This window comes from Sminthopsis crassicaudata, chromosome 1 (assembly GCF_048593235.1).
Source record: "Sminthopsis crassicaudata isolate SCR6 chromosome 1, ASM4859323v1, whole genome shotgun sequence".
In the NCBI taxonomy this organism is placed as follows: Eukaryota; Metazoa; Chordata; class Mammalia; order Dasyuromorphia; family Dasyuridae; genus Sminthopsis; species Sminthopsis crassicaudata.
Window position 1 is genome coordinate 190,544,323 of NC_133617.1, and position 23,767 is coordinate 190,568,089.

General features: G+C 34.6%; 1 protein-coding gene across 1 annotated transcript; it reads right to left on the reverse strand.

Annotated features, from left to right (window-relative positions):
• Positions 1–885: 885 nt before the first annotated feature.
• Positions 886–19,083, reverse strand: RBFA (ribosome binding factor A). Its single transcript, XM_074273163.1, has 7 exons — positions 18,765–19,083; positions 16,557–16,599; positions 15,663–15,839; positions 14,281–14,393; positions 8,978–9,062; positions 2,441–2,511; positions 886–1,390 (listed from the first exon to the last, which is right to left on the reverse strand). The coding sequence occupies exons 1-7, from the start codon at positions 18,980–18,982 to the stop codon at positions 955–957; spliced, it is 1,143 nt and encodes a 380-aa protein (XP_074129264.1). The 5' UTR covers positions 18,983–19,083; the 3' UTR covers positions 886–954.
• Between the last annotated feature and the right edge of the window lie 4,684 nt (positions 19,084–23,767).

A 23,767-nucleotide genomic window follows, 5' to 3' on the forward strand; every position in this document is an offset into this window, starting at 1 on the left:
CTAGTCATAGATTCTAGTATTGCCTTTTGGGGCCCAACAAAATATAATTCTTCTATGATACTCCTTTAAATAAGTGAAGAACCTATGTTCTGTCTAAACCTGAATTTCCTCTAGCTAAGCCTAATTTCAATTCCTTGAAATAAGTCAGCTAATTTGATTTTGAGTTCCCTCATCCAGTTCATACCCTCATTTTACAACTGAGGAAATTGAGGCCACAGAAGTGAATTAACTTCCACAGGGTCACACAGAACTCTGAACAAAGTTTATCATTTTTTCTTCGACAATTCACCTTTGGCTCCAAGTATTTCTCACCCTAACAGTTGCTTTTTAAGAGTTCTTGTAGGGGCACCTAGGTGGCACAATGGATAGAGCACTAGCCCTGAAATAAGGAGGACCTGAGTTCAAATTTGGCCTCAGACACTTAACACTTCCTGGCTGTCTAACCCTGGGCAAGGCACTTAACCCCAATTGCCTCAGCAAAAAATAAATAAACAAATAAAAAGTTCTTGTATTAGTAAAAAAAAGTTTCTTATCTTCTGCATGGCACCACGCATAACTAGGCACTTAAATATTTTTTCAATTAAAATGATTAAAACAACAGAGGGAAAAGGAGAAAAAGCAATCTTCTATGTCCTCTATATGTAGTAAAGTAGGCTTAAATCCATGAATGAGTCATACACTTTTAATGAACTCTGTAACAGAATGGTAATAAATTAGCTTAGGTCAGAAGAAATAATCTATTTTCTTGCCCAATTTATTTCTAGTCTTCCCTGAAATTTTTGATGTGTCTTCTTAACTGACTTCCCAATTTTGGAAAACTTTTAATTTTTAAAATAGGAGCATAATAATGCACATATAATAATGTGCACAATGATAGCACAGGAGTAGATTTTTAGGTCTAGTTTAATGTTAAATAGCAAACCAAAACAAATTTTTAAAAAATTATCAGAAAAGTTAACACTTAAGTTTATTTTCTTCTAGATCTGTAGTTAATGAACTCTGTTCCTTATAAACACTGTTATCCTCTAATTCTAATTTCTCTAATGCTTCTTGCAATTCAAATTCTGCTTTATATTCTTCCATAAATGTATCATTCTTGTCCAGCTGATCACAATATCTGTTGAGTAAATAATCCTGGGGCGTAATGTCATCATCCATGGAACGCTTTGCCTTCTTCATTTTCTTTTTCACTTGCTTCTGCAGCATAGATACCTGTTCCTGTTCTTGCTCTGCCCTTCCAATGCTTATATCATCATGCCTTTTCCCTTTGTTTCTTTTGTACTCCATTATCTGCTTGTGGAGTGCCTCATGGTCAATTCCAAAAAGATTTGGCTGAATGGTGCACTCTGATATATGAGATGGTACAGAGGTTACTGATGTCTTACATTCACTACAAATTTAAGGAGAAAAAAAGAAATCATTTATCAATGGTATAACAAAATAATTTTAAACATCTCCACATGAAAATACTTTATGACCATACATGTGATTTTGCTGAGCCTAATTTCCCCAGAGCCACTCAATACCCTCATTAAATGCATTAAATGTTTTGCATGACCACACATGTACATCCTACATCAAATTGCTTGCCTTCTCAATGAGGGAGAAGGAAAGAATAAGAGAATTTGTATCTCAAAATCTGAAGAAAAAGAGACTATTAAAATTGTTTTTACATGTAATTGGGGGAAAAATAAAATATTTTTAAAAATCTTTATTACTTATATACACATATAAAATATCTTCAGCTTACTTGAAATTTTTTTTTCATGTATAACAATAATTTAAATTTTTGCCAAGTAAAGAAAAATTTAGACAGATAATAAATACAGAAATAACAAAGCAAAAAAAAAAAAAAAGGGGGGGGGGAAACTATTCACACCCTGCAAACTGTCCAAAAGTGGTGGAAGAATTGTGGAATTATAGGTGTACTAATACATTGCTGGTGGAGCTGTAAAATAGTATAACCATTTTGGAAAGCAAATTGGAATTATGCAAATAAAATGCTTATATGTCCAAACTCTTTGAACCCGAGACTACATTAATGGGAGCAATCAATAAAAAACCAGTCCCTATATATTCTGAAATATTTACAGCAGCATTTTTTGTGATAATTAAGAATTGGAAACAAGGTAGATGGCCATTGATTGGGGAATGGCTAAACAAGTTAAGATACATGAGTGCAATGGAATGCTGTAAGAAATGTTTAATGTAATGGATGTAGAGAAGCACAGAGAGATCTATATGATCTGATGCAGAGTGAAGTAAGTAGAGTCAAAAAAGCAATGCACATAGTAACTACAACAATGTAAATGAAAAGAATACTACATCAAAATATTAAAAATATTATACTTCTAGTACAACTGGAAATTAGGAACATTAGACATACGTAAAAACAGTCTTCAATTGAGCTAAACATGAGAAGAAATATCAGCTTATTTACCTTGGGTCATTTTGTGTCAAATCTTTTTCATCAGGGGGTCCAAAATCAGCAATTTCCAGTAACCTATTTACCTGAAAAATAAATTCAAAGTTACCTACATTTTGATACCATTTAATGAAAAGAGCATTAGGCTTTAAGTTAAGAGAGGCCTGTGTTCAAATTTGGCTTCAACACTTATAATTTATTGCTACCAATACACCTGAGACCTGTTCACTTACTAATGAAAGAACAATCTAAATGACCTCTTTTTGGTTTGTGTTTTATTTAAAAGGAGGAACAAAACCAGATTAGGACTTCTGCTTAAGGTAGATAACATGATGAAAACAGGCAATGGAGAGACAGCAGAATTACTCAACTATTATTTTTACTCTACATTTCTTTTCTTTCTTTCTTTCTTTCTTTTTTTTTTTTTTTTTTTTAGTTGTTTTCATTTACCAGATATATGCATAGGTAATTTTACAACATTGACAATTGCCAAACCTTTTGTTCTAATTTTTTCCCTCCCTCCCCACCATGGCAGGTTGACCAATACATGTTAAATATGTTAAAGTATAAATTAAATACAATATATGTATACATGTCCAAACAGTTGTTTTGCTGTACAAAAAGAATCGGACTTTGAAAAAGTGTACAATTAGCCTGTGAAGGAAATCCGAAATGGAAGCGAACAAAATTAGAGGGATTGGGAATTCTATGTAGTAGTCCATAGTCATCTCCTAGTTACTCTACATTTCAATAGAGAAAAACAACCCTTAAAATGGACAAGAAAGGGAAAGAAGGATAAATGATGGGAAAGTACAAAGAATCAAGAGTAGAACCAGTAGAGAAGTGATTACAGTCTGAGTGCTTCCCAAAAGGATGGTCCCAAGCAGGAACTCTTAAATCAGAGAAAGAGACTGAAGGAGAAGGGACAACATCAAGGTAAGACAAATTGCTACTCAGGGGGTGGAAAAGTTTATAGAATGGAACTGTGTAAAAGGCAGGAACTCAGTATGATTGATTTAAACCTACATCAAGGTGTTAACTCAGTGGAATTGACAATGGTTATATAGTTTAGCATGTGAGTTCTCTAGTTCAGTATGACTGATTTAATCTTACTACAAATAATGGTTCCCTAGTGATATAATGATTGGCTTATACTCAGTATACTGTAATGATGTAATTGTAATAGAGTATATAAACTGGGACAAACTCAGAGACAGACTTCAAGATAGAGATCCTCCACTGAAACCAAGACCCATTCTGGAGGGCCTCCAGAAAGCTAGCCCAGGCCCCAGACGAAGGAGACACTGTGAAGGAGATAATAAAGATTTTGGATTTTATTCCTGATTATTCTTGTGATGATTATTCTGCTGAAACGAAGGCTGGTCCAAAGACTTCCAGAAAGCAAACCAGAACCTTACAGAGCTGGAAGAAAAGCTACACAAAGGGTTCTGAATGGCAGTTGTGACTGCTGAATGGCTATCAACAGTCTTTGAAAAATGAAGAGTATTGGAAAATTCTGAGGAAGAAATAATAAATGTCCTAATTTTTTTTAAAGAGAAAGTTAAGTCTACATACCCCAACTTGCTAAGTTGAACTTCAATTCCTGACAAAAACTCTAGCACATTTCTGTTGCTGTTGATCCTTTGTTTTCAAAGAGGACCAATAACATCATGAGGGTGAGGTCCTGACTTAATTGTGAACTGGATTAAATGAAGCTGAATCAAAGTGAATTGCAGCAATTAAGTGAAGCAGAATTGTACAAATTCATCAGCCTCATTCTCTCTTCCAGAATTAATGAAGTCCAATGGCAAGACAAAAATCAGGATGACTGCCAATAGCCTGGGATGCAATATAATCCTGGCCTCTTCTGTCTAACCAAGCTTTAAGCACAATAGTGCCTGCTTCAGCTGCCTTCATGGCTGTTGGAACAAATTGTTCTTGTCTTGACTATTTTGCCAGGGGAAGTCTTGACATGCTTGGTGTAGACAATCTCCTTAACTTAGATGGGTTGGAGTCCTGTCAATTACCTTCAACTTGGTTTAGCCCATATACCAAGAAAGTTTTGCTGGAATATATCTACCATGCATGCTACAATTTCTGGGAGTCACAGGTGAGAGCTGGGTGATATCAAAGGTAAATGAGCAACCCTAAAAAGGGCTTGAAGTCAAAGACTCAAACCAAAAATATTATTTCTCCCAAAACACCCTAAATACCACTTGGAACTTTCTGAATAATCCAACAACAACAACAAAAGCCAATGTCAACTTCAAAAAAGATTTCTAATAACATAACATTCTCATTCTTTTTGTTGTTGGTTTACATTTTGTTTTCTTATTCATTTTCTTTCTTTTTTGATATAATCTTTCTTGTGTAGCAAGATAATTATACAAATATGTTTACATATATTGGATTTAACATATTTTAACATGTATAACATATATTGGATTACTTTCCATCTAAGGGAGGGGATGAGACAAAGGAGAGGAAAATTTGGAACACAAGACTGTGCAAGGATCAATGTTGAAAAATTATCCGTGTATTTGATTTTGAAAATAAAAAGCTTTGATTAAAAAAAAAAAAATTTCCAAAAAGTGTCCCTAGAATCTGTTCTAGGCCTTATATGCTGTTTTGTAGTATTACAATAGTATTGTAATACATGACTTGGTCAGTGGCAGAAATAACATACTTATCAAATTTGTAGATGACAAATCAGGACCCAAAAGCTTTTTAATGGCTACAACAATTGGCCTCATTTAATAAGATGAAATTTAGATATAAATTTAATATAAATATAAATATAAATCCTCATGCTTCAGTTAAAAAAATGTTCAAAAGTGCAAGATGGGAGAGTGGTCTGAAATAGATTGGAAAGCTTAATGGACTACAAGTTCTGTTTGTCAACAATCTACTATGGCAGCAAAGAAAAAGCAAAAGCTCCTAAAATGCCTTAAGAAAAGCCAAGTGTCCAGGAAGAGGAGTATGATCATTTTTTTGTACCTTAAAAAGATCAGAAAATACCTGGTTTGAATACTATGTTCAGAGCCAAGTATCACACTTCCGGACCTTCTGGAACATGTCCAAAAATAGTTAACTATACAGAATATTAGAGATTATATCATAAAATATCATAAAAGGATTAAATGAAAGAACTGGGGATGTGAAAATTTAGAGAGGACTTAAGAGACATTTCACATATGAAAAAGGCTTGTGAGACATTTCATGTATGAAAAAGGCATCCCTATGAACAAGAGATCAGACTTGTTTTGCTTGGTTCCACAGCCAAGGAACGTTTAAAGTAGAAGAAAAAAATTTCTAAATAATAAGAGTAGAGAGAGAGAGAGAGAGAGAGAGAGACAGAGAGAATTGCACATGTTGAACATATATTGAATTACTTACTATCTAGGGGAGTAAGGAAGAAGGGAAAAGTTGGAACATAGGGATTTTCTTTTTTTTTTTTTTTTTTAATTTTATAATTATAAAATTTTTTTGACAGTATATATGCATGAGTAATTTTTTTTATAACATTATCCTTTGTATTCATTTTTGCAAATTATCCCCTCCCTCCCTTTACTCCCTCCCCTAGATGACAGGCAATCCCATACATTTTACATGTGTTACAGTATAACCTAGATACAATATATGTGTGTAAATCCAATTTTCTTGTTGCACGTTTAGTATTAGCTTCCGAAGGTATAAGTAACCTGGGTAGACAGACAATAGTGCTAACAATTTACATTCACTTCCCAGTGTTCCTTCTCTGGGTGTAGTTGTTTCTGTCCATCATTGATCAACTGGAAGTAAGTTGGATCTTCTTTATGTTGAAGATATCCACTTCCATCAGAATACATCTTCATATAGCATTGAAGGAACACAGGGTTTTTCAAAGGTGAATATTGAAAACTATCTTTGCATGTATTTTAAAAATAAATAAAATCACTTATAAATTTTAATAATGCTATTAAAATTAAAATGGACTCAAGTGTTAATCTTTCTGAGGAACAGCCAGGCTTTAAAAACTATTTCCTTGAACCTTTAGCACAAAGTAGGCACTTAATAAATATTTATTGATTATTCAGTACTTTCTATGAAGTATTGAATCATCTGAATTATTTCATATGCAGCCTTATTCATTTCCATTAGTATTTCTCTTAATTGTTTAAAGTATTTTTGAAAAATACTTCAAATACTGCTATTACATCTTTCCTTTCATAATATCCCCCAGCTCTTTCTTGTGAGCTCAAAGGCTATTGAGTAGTTTATAAAAGAAGCAATGCAAATGAATGACTATGAAGGCATTAAAATATGACTCTTATGCTAAAACACTATTACCAACTTGTTGTATAGCCTTGCTTAAAATTGAAAAATAAATTGACTACAAGGAAGACAGGTGGCAATCAATGACCACACATAGATTAGACCACATCTGCAAAGTATTTTAAGGCAACAAAGGACAAGAGGCAGATTACTTTATCCCATTTCACTAACCCTCTCACTGGTTGCCCAATAAAGGCCTGTGTCATTTTTCAGTACCTTTCTCAACTAGTTTCCAGCGATGACCAAATCTAAAAACAGGGTTTCACTTTATGGTGATTCATCTTGAGACATTTTCCACAAATTTATTGCTTTGAAAAGCAGAAAATGCCTGAATTAGATCAGTATCTCAGCATTATTTAACAAATGCCAAACCAACTGTAAAATTTCAGGTTTCAATGCTTAGGAAAAACATATTTCATCAAAATTGTTCTCTACAAGTAACATTTTTGAAATTTTAATTTCAAAAGAAATTTATTTCAGTTGTTATAATCAACTTCCACTAAAGACATATTTGAATGTCATTTCTTGATATGTTTGACAGGCAGTTGATATTAAGTTTTCCAAGGATATGCTAATGCAGCACAAATTTTGGCAGATTCTAAAAAGCTGGGAAAGCTTCAAATATAGGTGTGATGATAGTTTATGTATCTGTTGGATGACAACCAACCCAATGAAATTTAGTTGGTCATCTTTAACTTAGTCAACAATTTCCAAGGACCATTTATTAAGTTATAAAGGACTTGAAATCTAAGTGGAAGGAATATTGACACCAAAGAAATTCCAGATCACTGATATATCATTAGTCTTCATCTATAGAATATCGTAACTAAGAACCTAGATCCTTGCAAGACTAGAGAAGGAAATTAAAAGGGTTTGATTGGAGTCTTTGTTTTTTCAAATGGAGAAAGCAAGGCAGCTTTTTTTTTTTTTTTTTTTTTTTTTTTCATTTTTTCTGTTTTAAAATGCAAACATTTCTGGGAAGGCTGTACCATTATCATCAGCAGCAGTTATTAAAGGCAAAATTTAATAATTATGCCAAAAGTCACACACTGAAAATTATCTTGCCTGTCACTTTTAGCACAATTCTCATAAACTTTGTAAGTCTACAGCAAAACTGGAATTTTCTACAGAGGTCTCTAAAAAGGGAACAGGATTAGCTTTAAAAGGTTGGTTCTAGGGCAGTGAGGTGGTGCAGTGGATAGAGCAGCACCAGCCCTGAATTCAGGAAGACCCAAGTTCAAATCTGGTCTCAGACACTTAACACTTCCTAGCTGTGTGACCTGGGCAAGTCACTTAACCCCAGCTTCAGAAAAAAAAAAAAAAAAAAAAAAAAAAAAAAAAAGTTGGTTCTAAGAGAACTGTATGGATCTGCACACATATATTGTACCTAGTATACACTTTAACATGTTTAATAAATAAGACTGTCTGCCATCTGGGTTGGGGGGTGGAAAGAGGGAAAGGAAAAGTTGCAACAGAAATGAGTGCATGGGGAAAATACTGTAAAAAATTACCTATGCATATGTTCAATTACCTATGCATATGTTCTGTCAATAAAAAGATATAATTAAAAATTTAAAAAATTTTTTTAAAAAAAGGTTGGTTCTTTCACTAAGTCATTATTGATAAGTTCAAATGTTATACTGTAATGAGGAGGAGAAAACGTTGCCACTTCCCTTTTTCTATGGCTGTTCAAGCCTGTCCACTATTACCAATATAAGCTGAAATGGCAGTATCCCTTGTCTAAATTCCAAGTCAGTATTTTATACATAGCAGATATTCAACTTTAAAATAAATAAATAAAAACCCAATTTGTCAAATGAATGAAAAGAGACTTTAAGAAAATGAAAACTAGATCACCATTTAATTGAAACAGCTTGGTAGAAAGGATAGGGCTCCTTTACATTAAAATACAAATGGACTTGGAATCAGAAGGAAATCAGTTACTAGTTGTATGACCCTAAGCAAGTAACTTAATCTCTCTGGGTCTTAATTTCTTCAATTGAAAAATGGGGGATTATAGCCTATAATCTAGTTCTAGATCTATGTTCTGGAAAAGGCTGGGGAGAATAATTTAATTATCAACAGATTCAATTTCAAGTTCTTTTAATTTGTTCCTATCAAATTTCCAGGTCTGCATAATTATTTTTTCAAGGAAAGATTGAAAAAGTCACCCTACAACTTCCTAGAAAGGAGAACAATATATTTACAAAATAAAATTCACACTACAATTTTACTTACCTCTGCTACTGCTGCGTTTTCTTTATCACGAATAAATACTATTGGAGGAACATTTCTTAGGATCTGATGGGTAATCAAAAGATGCCTAAAAAGAACAGAAGATCCAAAGAGTTCCTCAGTTTTTCCATGACATTTGATATATGGTGTTTAAAAAAAAAAAAAAAAAAGCACATTATGACTTACAATCAGTCATAATCAATTAGTTTAGAGTTCTAACCCTCTAGAACTAAAATGTCAAGCTAAAAATGTCTCCTACAGTCCCCTGTGACATGAGAAAAAGATTATTATGCAGAGTCATAATCACTAGTTTTAAAAAAATTAGGCCCCTTAAAAGTATTTTATAACAAAAATTCATATGTTTTATATAATTTCTTCTATAATATTTTAAGATTTTGAAAAGATTTTTCTTAAAACAATTCTGAGGCATAATTAATGCAAGTTTTAAACTCAGGTAAAGCAACAAAAACAGAGCAAGGAATTATCAAAACCCATATTCAAAATCATGCCTTACTGAAGGTCAACTGAGTTTTCTATATCATGTTAAACACTGACCTATATTAAGGAAAAAATAAGCATGTCAAGCATTGTGCTGATATGTTACAAATATCTCATTTGATCTTCACAATCCCATGAGGCAGGTGCTTATTATTACCCACTTTTTATAGTTGAAGAAACTTAAGCAAAGAGAGCTGAAGTGATAAAGTCAGAGTTACACAGATATTTTCTGAAGCAGGTTGGAGTTTAGTTCTTCCTGACTCAAGGCCCAGCACCTAACACTGTGCCCTTCGCTGTATCAAACTCAACAACTTTTTAATTAACTCAGCCTTTTAATTAAGATATTACCAATTTAAATATTTATTGGCAATAATTCTATAAAACTCAGTTTAAAAAACTTCATTATTCAAAATTAAATGAATAATGCAGAATTCACTAGATCACAGAATTTAGAACTAAAAAAGACCAGAAAACTAATTCAGTCCTATATAGATGAAGCCACAAAAATGATATGACTTAAGACTAGATAGTCTTCTTTAAGGCTCAACTCAAATAACACAGAATTATCTCATTTAATTCTCACGACAACTCTAAAAATTACATGTTCTTATTATCCCATTTTACAATAAAAGAAACTGAGGCAAAAAAGGATAAGGCACTCATCTAAAGTGACAAAGCTAGGTAGTATTTGAGTCCAGATTTGAACTCAGGTCTGAGGAAAGGAACAATTTCTAAATTCACCCTATTCATAATTTCTTACCGCCCAATGAAAAGTTCTAAGAGAAACACTACTAGAGTTAGCTGAGCATAGGGGTCAGATTTGTGCTTAAAGAACACAATACAGTACAACATGTAAGATAGACTGGAGGAGTGAGACAGTTAAGGCAGAGAGAACATTAGAGGGCTCTAGCAATCAGCAAGAAGTTAAAAGAGTCTAAATTAGGGTGGATATTGTGTGAACAGAAAGGAAAAAGTATATATTAAAACATGTTGTAGAGATATAAAAATAGAAAGATACGGTAACTGTTTATATATGTAGAGAAAAGGATAATGAGATGTCCAGGATAATGTTGAGGTGATGAACCTAGAAGGATAATGGTAACTTAGAAATAGTGATGTTTGGAAAAGGAAAGAGGATAAGGTAAAAGAGACTTTGTTCAGTTCTGGATGCTTTTACATTTTAAGCTGTTCCCAGGATAACTCTGGAGAGATATTTGAATTGTGCAGGATGAAGTAAACAGAATCACATAAATGATTTACCTAATTACCACAATAATCTAAAAGAAAATACTACTGAACCAATTGTGATTTCAAAGTATGCCTTCCTTCTCTTATTATAGGTGATAGATTACAGGTATAGAATAAGGTATATATTTTCAGAAATGACCAATGTATTGCTATTGTTTAGGTCTTAACTATATGGTCTAATGGTTTTCTTCCATTTACATTTGAATTCTGCAATAAGCAGCTCATGATCTGAGCCACAGTTAGCTTTAGATCTAGTTTTAACTAATTATATAGAGCTTTTCCACTTTGACTACAAAGTATATAAATCAATCTGACTTCTATGTTGACTGCCTATGATGTCCATGTGTAGAGCTGCCTTTTTGGGGTGATAAAAATAGAGTATTTATGACCAGTGAGTCAAATCTTGACAAAATTCTATTAGCTTCTGCCCTGCTTCATTTTGTATTCCAAGGCCAAACTTGTCTGTTATTCCAATTAATTCTCTTTTGATGTCCTACTTTAGAATTCCAATCTCCTATGAAGAACATGGCATCATTTTTTGGTGTTATAGATCTTCACAGAATTGAGCAACTTTGGCATCTTTGCCACTAGTAGTTGGAGAATAGACTTGAATTACTGTGATGTAAGTGGTTTGCCTTGGATTTAAACTGATACCATAGTGGTCATTTTTGAGAATATACTCTAGTACTTCTATTCTCATCATTTTACTGACTATGAGAACTATTCCATTTCTTCTAAGGTTCATTTGTACTATATGTAGTCATCATCTAAATTAAATTTATCCATTCCTGTCCATTTAAGTTAACTGACACCCTAGATGTTGATATTAAATTGATTTCCTGTTTGACCACATCCAGCTTCCATGGTTCACAGATTTAACATTCCAGGTTTCCATGTGAAACTAATCATCACAAGAAGTATCTGCAACTGAGTTTCCTTTAGGCTTTTGCCCAGTCATTTCATTGGTACTGGAGGTATCTCTAGTTGTCCTCTATTATTTTCTAACAGAATACTGGATACCTTCTGACCTTAGGAGCTCATCTACAAATAGCATCTTCTTTTTTTTAATCATTTTATTAGTATTCAATAATTTTTCTCAGCAAGGTTTGTCATTTTCTTCTCCAGAGAAACTCTAAATGATGATGCTATTAAAGTGCTGCACTCAAGATGCCAGCAAAACAATAATGACCACTGGATGAAAAAAGATCAATTAATATTCAAGCCTAAAAAAGGCAATGCCAAAGAATTCTAAAATTACCATACAATGGTGCTCATTTCACATGCCAGCAAGATAATATACTTAAGATTATACAAACTAGACTTTAGCAGTATGTGAATGGAGAATTACCAGACCAGCCTGGTTTTCAAAGAAGTAGAGGAACTACACCAGATTACAAAGAAAGCAAGAGAGTTCCAGAAAAAAAACACATCGACTTCTGCTTCACTTACTGAAGCCTTTGCTTGTAAGGTTCACAACAAAATATGGCAAGTCCTCAATCAGATAGGAGTAACATCAACCTATTTGTCATCTGAGGAACCCATTATGAGGGCAACAATTAGAAATGAACATGCAACAACTGATTGGTTTAAGATCAGAAAAGGAATATGACAAGGCTGCACATTATCACTTTTATTTAACTTTATTTAGCTTATATGCAGAGTACATCATGTGAAATACCAGGCTAGATAAATCAAAAGCCAGAAAAAAATTGCCAGGAGAAATGTCAACAATCTCAGACATGCAGATAACACCACTCTGATAGCAAAAAGTGAAGAGGATTTAAGAAGCCTCTTGATGAGGAAGAGAAGAACGTAAAAGTTGGCTTGAAGCTTAACATTAAAAACAAAACAAAACAAAACAAAACACAGCACCCTAGTATCCTGGCAATTGGTTCCATCACTTCCTGATAAGTGGAGAAGAAATGGAAGTAATGTCAGATTTTGTATTCTTTGGCTCAAACATCAAACTAGACAGTGATTGCAGCCATGAAATTAAAAGATGCTTGTTCCTTGGAAGAAAATCTATCTCAAAACTGTACAGCATACTTAAAAGCAGACACATCACCTTGTCAACAAAGTCCATTTAGTCAAAACTATGGTTCTTACAGTAGCAACATATGGCTATGAAAGTTGAACTATAAGGAAAACTGAAAGCTAAATAATTGACAATATCAAATTGTGATGCTGGAGAAGAATTTTGAAAGTCCCTTGAACAGCAAGGAAATCAAATAATTCAATATTTAAAGAAATTAATTAAAGCTATTTACTGGAAAGTTAAATATTTAAATTGAATTTTAAAATTTAAAAGTTAATCCAGCAGTGTGACATTATGCAAGTCACTTAACCATGTTTACTTCAGTTTCCTCAACTGCACAATGAGCTAGAAAAGGAAATGGCAAACCATTCCCTTTGCCAAGAAATCCCAAATGGGTTATGAAGAGTCATACATACCTGAAACTATTAAAGTACAACAGTGTGCTTACCCCATGATGTTGCATAGAAGTTACTTTTTAAAAAATTAAATGCTCTATATAAACCTATATTCTTGAAATTTGCTCCTTTCACCTAAAAGTAGTGTAAAATACGAATTTTTGAATATTTGAAGTCTATAGTTAGTTGAGTTGGATAAGACCCCATTTTATCTAAACACTGTTTCATCTTCAAATAAAACATAGCTATTTAATTGAATTGAATTCCAGTTAATAATGCTTTATTTGCATACTTTAGGCCTAAGGAAAACAATAAATTATAAAAGCAGTAAGTAGAAAGTGCTTTCTGTGAAATGCCAAAACTAACACTTTCCATAAAAGGGAATGTAATTAATAAAGGAAAATCTAAGATAATTTAATTACAAATAAAACATTGGGATGTTGTAGGAACTTTAATACAGAAAGAAAATGTCAGAATATTTTAGAAACACCCAGTTTTCCAGAGGTAAGGCCCAGCAAGCTCACTGTGCCCTGAGTTTGACATAACAACAATCCTTTGCACCCTAGATTTTCTCATCTACTGATAAAGAGCATGGCTTTGACCAGCACTACTTTTTTACCAGTTCACTGAGGGATTTATGATTTTCATATTAATCAATATGATTTAGATATGTTAAGAGTTTCCCTTATTTTCCAAGGACCTGAGAGCCAACTATCACTTCTCCTGACATGCTCAAAATCCAGCTAAGTGAACTGAACCAGGTCCTATATCCTGTTCTACCACACCTGATTCTGCACCCCACTGTGAGACAATCAACTTGAAGTCTGTTCCCACAGGATCCAGGTATGCCTACATTGCTTGTGCATGAGCCTGCCATGGAACTGCTACTCAAGACCTAAAAATGATGTCATGTTTCAGCCCACTTGTGGTTTTTCCTATATATATATAGCATGGCCTTTGTCCCAGCATATATTCTAATCAGGAAGACTTCCACTTAAGTGTTTTCCTCATGTTGTTTTGTTTGTATCATGACTGTCTTATTCTAGCTAGCTTACTCTGTTTATTCACAAATTAGAAGCTGGTTTTCATCCAAATAACAAAAACTATAATGTAAAGCAAAATAGTAGCACCTGAAACGTGAAGCATTCTTCTGTAAAATCACTTCTATGTGATCATTCTGCTCATCAGATAAGGATGTCTTCCAATACACACGACAGGCTGAATAATCTGGGGCAAGAGATACCTGAAAAACCGCCATCCCACCCAACAGAAAAACAGGAAAAAAAGTTAATTTAGTCAGGTATCAGTTCTCCTAAGCTGTGTGTCCAAATAACTCTTTCAGTAAATAAGAAACAAAAACTAGTATTAACTCTTCACAACTTAAATACAGCAATTCTTCATGATTATGCCTTAATCATATCCTTAATCCTACTCTTACTCTCCCACTTTCCTAAAATACAAACAATGCAATGCACTAATGAATGAAGATAATGAAATATACAAAGCTTTAATATTTTACAGAAGCTCAAGAACTGGAAGAGTCTTCAGAGCCCATGTAGTCCAAGCTATTTCTGAGCAAGGATCCATTAATAATAGGTCTGACAAAGAGTCAGACAAATGGCCTCCCTCCAATAAGGTTCCTTGATACCAGGGACCATTTTGGTTTGGTCTATGTAGTACTGGGGTCTCTTAATGCCTGGCATATGATAAACACTTAATGTTTGCTGGTTAGAACCATATCTTCTTTATATTCAAAGAATTACAGAATTGGAAGGGACCTAAGAAATCACCTAATACAGTCACTACTATGTTTCTACAAACCACTTAATTTCCTCCATATTCAGCTACCATGACAGTTAGTACACTTACAATGTACAAACTAATAAAGAGAAAAAAAGACTATCATACACATCTTTTTTTTCCCAGTGTTCTTACTGCTTTGGGGGAATTCACTTTAAAAAGATGGTAGAAAATCATTTTTATTGTTGCTAAGTCCTTTTCAGTCACATCCACACCTCTATGACCCCTTTGGGGTTTTCTTGGCAAAGATATCAGAGGGATTAGCCACTTACTTCTCCAGCTCATTTTACAAATGAAGAATTGAGGCAAACAGGATTAAGTGACTTACCCAAGGTCACAGAGTTAGTGAGTATCTAAGGCCAGGTTTGAACTCAGGTCTACTTGACCCCAAGGCTAATGTTCTATTTACTGGACCACCTAGCTACCTTTAGGAAATAGTTTACCTGAGTTTTTTTTTTTTTTAAATTGATTTCTCTTACTCTCACATCATCACCTGGTATTCTACTCTTTCTACTCATGCATGTGCTTGCATTAGCACATTCTAATTTTCTCTTTTTAAAATGATAAGTATTACCACAATCTACAACTAGTCTTTGTGCATGAAATAGTTAACTGTCAATGTAAGAGGAGAGGATTCCTAATGCATAATCTATGTGAGTTCTGAAACTTTCAACAGCACAACTTTGCATAAATTGTGACCACTATGATGTACCTTAGAAAATTCCACATTCAGATCATAGACATCTTGATTCACCTCAAAGGTACCTATCAAGTCTGACAATGCCTGATAAAGAACCCCATCCAGGGTCCTCTTGCGTATGCTGTCTTCTTTTTTAGTCTTTTTTGAAGAACGTTTCATTAGACTTTCCCAGCTAGATGGATTATATGTCTTTAAAGAGAAAAAGAAAACACAGGTTGAAAATGACAAATATCTTGGTACATTCAACTCCTACAAAATGTAAAGATAAGGATATCAAGGACTGCTCAACTAGCATTTGTACACATCCTTGAAATGTGAAACAGCCCACAAAAACCAGTCCAACTGGGCTTTCTGTCAGAAAATGCTGTTTATTTTACAGGTGACTCTTTTGTTACTAATATATAGTAACCCTTTTAGATAAAAGCACTCACCAACATTGTATTTACTTTGACATGACTATCTGTAAGTCTAATTCATCAGTACTTTGCATAAATTTCTGTGTGAAGCTATATCTGAAGTAGCTATAAATTGAATCACATTTCCTTAGTTATATCTTAAGCAGCTATAAATTGAATCAATGACATTTCCTTAATTATATCTTAAGCAGCTTTAAGTTGAATCAATGACATTTCCTTAAACTGAAATTAGATTTCAGAAAACACTGTAAGTAAATAATCCTGTGCTCTCAACAAAAAGAGCAAATTTTCATTTTCCATTTGCTGTCTAATGACCACTAACTTAGATACTTGTCTCACGAAAGAGGCAAGTGAGTAATAGAACCTTGTTCTAATAAATGCAGAGGAATGAGAATGATATATTTTAAAAAGTATCCAGGCTTATCTAGTTTTACTAGATGTTAGATTCTAGGGACCTAAGATTTTATCATCACTAGCACCCTTTACTTACAAAGTGAGGTCCCACGGAAGGGCTTTCATACCAGAATTTCTTTCTGTGGGGAAAATGGAAAGATAACATTTTTAATGACTATAACTAGACTTTTGAGAAGTCCAAACACCCCAACTATGTAACTAAAGAGCTAAACTTAGATAAGATGTTACTAAGGTTCTAATTAAAAAGTTATAAAGTAGTAGGGAGTAAAGTGATACAAGTCTCAATAATTTTAAGTTGGTTCTATTTCACTGTACAAATGCAGAAAAAAATTATCAAGAACCTCTCTTCCAAACTCCCCAAAATTATCTAGGTTCTATTCATAAAAATTAAAAAGTCAGTGGCATTAGAAGATTTGGTAAGTTTTTTTTTTTAAATATGCAGCTGCATGCCTTTTTATCATTATTAAAACTGGATAACAATCTAAAGTATCCCTAGTATGTTTGATACCTTAACTAATAGGATTCACAGAACCTCAGCTTTAAAATGATAAGAGATCTTTCACTTGATTCTGTAAAGCTCCTGAAAAATGAAGGCGGAATAGTGTCTAGCAGTACCAATGAAAAAACAATAAACATCTTGTTACCCTAAAGATAGTTTTACAATATTAAAATATTGACACAATTGCTACTTGTAAGAAAATGGTACAGAATGATAGGAAGAATCATCTTTCACAGATGGGTCAATTTAAGAAGCTGATTTATGCCAAGCCACCTACTGACCCTAAAGTGGCTTTGAACTATGACTCATTAGAGACCAAAGGTAAACATACTCAACTGTTTTCTTCTAGATATAGTCTTGACCAACCCTATAAACTTCCCACTTGCTGCCTTTATTTTAAATGTTTTTTTTTTTTTTTAAAAACAAGCACCTTTGGTTTCCTCATGCCATACAAATGCTCATTTTAAATACCCAACCAATATGTTATTTAGAAACAATTGGTACATGATTTTTGTGTCTTATCAACTACACTTTAGATGACATCAAGTATTAAAGACAAAATTTGTCTTCTTTCACAATGCTCCTTAAATACTGGAACCTTTTAATTAAAAAAAAAAAAAATGCTGGAACCTTAAAAGCAGAAATGTCCTATCCTGAAGGCTAGGGGGAGGGGAAGGGGAGTGGTGAGAGGAGTGAAAAATCCCTAATTGGATTAGTAGAAGACAAAGATTTTAGCACCAAGAAGAGGTTCTGCACATTTTTGGTCTCAAGAACTCTTTACACTCTTAAAAATTAACTATTTCTACTCCATTTGATTATGTATCTATTGATATTTCCTGTATTAGAAATCATAACATCTTAGTATATTATGAAAACAATTCTGAATTCTTAAGGGTCCCTGAAAGAATCTAAGGATCCCCTCAGAGGTCCCCAGACCCAAACTATTGATTTAAAGTATTAGGCTATTATTTTATTAATCTCATATATGTCAGTTTAGAGTTAATATTAGTTAGACCAACACAGGTATAAACCACAGTTAATTAATGTACCAATAATACCTACTTAAGTCTTCCATTGTAAACATTCAAGCTTTTCCATTTCGCAGAAGTATTCAAAATCCAATGTTTCCTCACATGAGTACCCAAAATTTTACATTTTGAGGACCTGATAAATACTTTACTAAAATCTCTACAAATTCCTACCAACTGCAACTTAAAGGGACAGCGTGCTCAACGTCCTAATACAGTATAGCCAATAAACCAGCTGTGGCTCTGCTGCTGGGGAATGCCTCCCTTTATTTTAACCTTTTAATTCTCTATCTACTACCTGTGGGACCCTAGGCAAGTTCCCTCATTTCCTCTGGGTCTCGGTTTTCCGTCTATAAAACGGGGGAGGGGGCGTTGGACTAGATGGCTTCTGGGCTCGATTGCGACACTAAAACTGAAGAGCGGGGCTTGGGATCAAGCAGCCAGGAGCTGGTGAGTCTTCAACTGTCAGAAGATGGAGCTCCAGAATAACTCTAGACCCTGGATGTCAAATCTCCGGTGTGGAAATAGACAGCTAGCACGGACATGAGGCTTTAAAGTTTGCAAGGCGTTTTACACCCCTCTCTATAGGACGGCAGACGCTACAGATGGGTCATTACTCCACAAGCACTAAGGAGGCGCTAAAGGAAACTGAGGCTGCGGGAGAGGGAGGGCCTTGCCCAGGATCCCTCGGTCATTAGACCGCTCTCTATGCACTATGCCCACGGACGGCGTCCTTCCCCACGCTAGGCCCATTTACTTGGTTTTCGAAGCGAATTTCTTGAGCAAATTCTTACTGCCGCAGACGGCTGGAGAGCCATGCAGACCCCGGCACAAGGGACGACCTCGAAGGAGGCAGATCACTAGGCTTGGCCACCGACTTTCGGTTTCGGCCGCCAAGGCTCCGCTCCCTCTCCAAACTGCCAGCTCCGACCCACTCCTAGAGAAGCTGAGTGACCTCCCCAACGCGACCCACATGGCTCCGGTCGCTCCGGTCACTCCCACAGGCCCGCGACAGAGCGAAACAAGCCCGGGTCTCCACAGAAGTCCCGGAAGTTCCGGTCGCGCAACTGGAGCTCCCCCACGTGGCGATTGGCCGCGACGCAAAGGCGGAGGCAGATGGCGCCGCCCACCTCTCTGACGTCACCCGCCTTTTGAGGATGAGAGCGGGACCAGCTGGTGGTGTGTGAGTTTCAGAACACGTTATCCCTCCTACTTTCGAGGCCGTTCTCCTAAACATAGCGCCTTGCCCCCCTTTAAAACTCCATTCCTCCAACTTCTTAAGGGGAATTGGATTCCCAGGGTCTTGTTATACAAAACACATCAAACGTAAAGATAGAACAAAATCTTTCATTCTTCTAGGGTACTACAAAGCTGTTAAAAATGGGAGGGTGATGGCAAATCCTTTCCTTGGTTTTAGTTATCCTTCCTTCTCAAAGAGGACCACAATGACATCACTATGTTAGAGTCAATACAATGTGTCAGACGACCAAAATGCATCACTATATTAGAGTCAAGTTACAATGTGTCAGACGACCACAATGACATCACTAAGTTAGAGTCAAGTTACAATGTATCAGACGACCAAAATGCATCACTATATTAGAGTCAAGTTACAATGTGTCAGATGACCACAATGCATCATTATATTAGAGTCAAGTTACAATGTGTCAGACGACCAAAATGCATCACTATATTAGAGTCAAGTTACAATGTGTCAGACGACCACAATGACATCACTATGTAAGAATCAAGTTACAATGTGTCAGACTGTGGCTGATCAGACCAATACAAGCTCAAAATATGCTGCCAAAGGTCAGGTACAAATAGTCCATATGAACAATTCCCTTTAAAAAAAAAAAAAAAAAAAAAAAAAAAAAAAGATGCTTCAATTCCCCTTTGCTCATAGAGCATAGCACTTCCTCTGATGGGAGCTCGTCATCCTGGGTGGTCTTGTACAGAGTCTCCCATACCCAGCAATCAGTCCTAAAGTTTTAAGAGAGACCATGCAAGTGTCCTTCTGTGGCTTTTTCTGACCACCTTGCCCTGTGTTAAGTTCTGTGAGGGATAGAAAATTCTATCCAAAAATGACTACTCAGAAACCTCTCCTGAAGTAAAAAGCAGAAAAGTTGTTTATTTTTTTTTTACTTTTTATTTTATTTTATAATTATAACATTTTTTGACAGTACATATGCATGGGTAATTTTTTACAACATTATCCCTTGCACTTACTTCTATTCAGATTTTTTCCCTTTCTCCCCCAACCCCCTCCTCCAGATGGCAAGCAGTCCCATACATGTTAAATATATTACAGTATATTCTAGATACAATATATGTGTGTAGAACCGAATTTTTTGTTTCACAGGAAGAATTGGATTCAGAAGGTAAAAATAACAGTTTACATTCATTTCCCAGTGTTCCTTTTCTGGATGTAGCTGGTTCTGTCCATCATTAATCAATTGGAATTGGATTAGCTCTTCTCTGTGTTGAAGATATCCACTTCCATCAGCATATATCCTCGTACAGTATCATTGTTGAAGTGTATAATGATCTTCTGGTTCTGCTCGTTTCACTCAGCATCAGTTGATGTAAGTCTCTCCAAGCCTCTCTGTATTTCTCCTGTTGGTCATTTCTTATAGAACAATAATATTCCATAACATTCATATACCATAGTTTACCCAACCATTCTCCAATTGATGGACATCCATTCATCTTCCAGCTTCTAGCCACTATGAAAAAGGCTGCCACAAACATTTTGGCACATACAGGTCCCTTTCCCTTCTTTAGTAGTTTCTTGGGGTATAAGCCCAGTAGTAGTATGGCTGGGTCAAAGGGTATGCACATTTTGATAACTTTTTGGGCATAATTCCAGATTGCTCTCCAGAATGGTTGGATTCTTTCACAACTCCACCAACAATGCATCAGTGTCCCAGTTTTCCCACAGCCCCTCCAACATTCATCGTTATTTGTTCCTGTCATCTTAGCCAATCTGACAGGTGTGTAATGATACCTCAGAGTTGTCTTAATTTGCATTTCTCTGATCAATAGTGATTTGGAACACTTTCATATGAGTGGAAATAGTTTTAATTTCATCATCTGAAAATTGTCTGTTCATATCCTTTGACCATTTATCAATTGGAGAATGGCTTGATTTCTTATAAATTAAAGTCAATTCTCTGTATATTTTGGAGATGAGGCCTTTATCAGAACCTTTAACTGTAAAAATGTTTTCCCAATTTGTTACTTCCCTTCTAATCTTGTTTGCATTAGTTTTGTTTGTGCAGAAACTTTTTAATTTGGTGTAATCAAAATGTTCTATTTTGTGATCAATAATGGTCTCTAGTTCTCCCTTGGACACAAACTCCTTCCGCCTCCACAAGTCTGAGAGGTAAACCATCCCATGTTCCTCCAATTTATTTATGATTTCGTTCTTTATGCCTAAATCTTGGACCCATTTTCATCTAATCTTAGTATGTGGTGTTAAATGTGGGTCCATGCCTAGTTTCTGCCATACTAATTTTCAGTTTTCCCAGCAGTTTTTGTCAAATAATGAATTCTTATCCCAAAATTTGGGATCTTTGGGTTTGTCAAACACTAGATTGCTATTTTTATTCACTATCTTGCCCTGTGAACCTAACCTATGCCACTGGTCAACTAGTCTATTTCTTAGCCAATACCAAATGGTTTTGATGACTGTTGCTTTATAATATAGCTTTAAATCAGGTACACTTAGACCACCTTCCTCTGACTTTTTTTTCATTAGTTTCCTTGCAATTCTCGACCTTTAATTCTTCCATATGAATTTTGTTGTTATTTTTTCTAGGTCATTAAAATAGTTTCTTGGGAGTCTGATTGGTATAGCACTAAATAAATAGATTAGTTTGGGGAGTATTGTCATTTTTATTATATTCGCTCGGCCTATCCAAGAACACTGAATGTCTTTCCAATTATTTAAATCTGACTTTATTTTTGTGGCAAGTGTTTTGTAATTTTGCTCATATAATTCCTGACTCTCCTTTGGTACATGTATTCCCAAATATTTCATACTATCGACTGTTATTTTGAATGGAATTTCTCTTTGTATCTCTTGCTGTTGGATTGTGTTGGTAATGTATAAAAATCCTGAGGATTTATGTGGATTTATTTTGTATCCTGCGACTTTGCTAAAATTCTGAATTATTTCTAATAGCTTTTTAGCAGAGTCTTTGGGGTTCTCTAAATATACCATCATGTCATCTGCAAAAAGTGACAATTTGATTTCTTCATTTCCTACTCTAATTCCTTGAATCTCTTTCTCGGCTCTTATTGCCAAGGCTAGAGTTTCTAGTACTATATTGAATAGTAATGGTGATAGTGGGCAACCTTGTTTCACTCCTCATCTTACAGGGAAAGGTTCTAGTTTATCACCATTACATATGATGTTTACTGAAGGTTTTAAATATATGCTCCTTATTATTTTAAGGAATAGTCCATTTATTCCTATACTCTCAAGCGTTTTTAGTAGGAATGGATGTTGGATTTTATCAAATGCTTTTTCTGCATCTATTGAGATGATCATATGGTTTTTATTAATTTGATTATTAATATGGTCAATTATACTAATAGTTTTCCTAATATTAAACCAGCCCTGCATTCCTGGTATAAATCCCACTTGGTCATAGTGTATTATCCTGGGGATGATTTTCTGAAGTCTATTTGCTAATATCTTATTTAAGATTTTAGCATCAATATTCATTAAGGAAATTGGTCTATAGTTTTCTTTCTCAGTTTTTGATCTACCTGGTTTAGGTATCAGTACCATGTCTGTGTCATAGAAGGAATTTGGTAGGACTCCTTCAATCCCTATTTTTTCAAATAGTTTACATAGCATTGGAGTTAGTTGTTCTTTAAATGTTTGGTAGAATTCACATGTAAATCCATCTGGTCCTGGGGACTTTTTCTTAGGAAGTTGGTTAATAGCTTGGTCTATTTCTTTTTCTGAGATGGGACTATTTAGACTACTTACTTCTTCCTCTGTTAATCTGGGCAAGCCATATTTTTGAAGGTATTCTTCCATTTCATTTAAGTTATCGAATTTATCGGCATAAAGTTGAGCAAAGTAGCTCCTAACTATTGTTCTAATTTCCTCTTCATTAGTGGTGAGTTCACCCTTTTCATTTTCAAGACTATCAATTTGCTTTTTCTCTTTCCTTTTTTTAATCAGGTTTACTAAGGGTTTGTCTATTTTGTTGGTTTTTTCATAAAACCAACTCTTAGTTTTATTAATTAATTCAATAGTTTTTTTACTTTCAATTTTATTAATCTCACCTTTTATTTTTTGAATTTCAAGTTTTGTGTTTGTCTGGGGGTTTTTAATTTGTTCCTTTTCTAGCAATTTTAGTTGTAAGCCCAATTCGTTGGCCCTCTCTTTCTCTATTTTATGCAAGTAGGCCTGTAGAGATATAAAACTTCCCCTTATTACTGCTTTGGCTGTATCCCACACATTTTGGTATGATGTCTCATTATTGTCATTTTCTTGGGTGAAGTTATTAATTATGTCTATGATTTGCTGTTTTACCCAATCATTCTTTAGTATAAGATTATTTAGTTTCCAATTATTTTTTGGTCCATTTTCCCCTGGCTTTTTATTAAATGTAATTTTGATTGCATTGTGGTCTGAAAAGGATGCATTTACTATTTCTGCCTTATTGCATTTGATTTTGAGGTTTTTATGCCCTAGTATATGATCAATTTTTGTATAGGTTCCATGAACTGCTGAGAAGA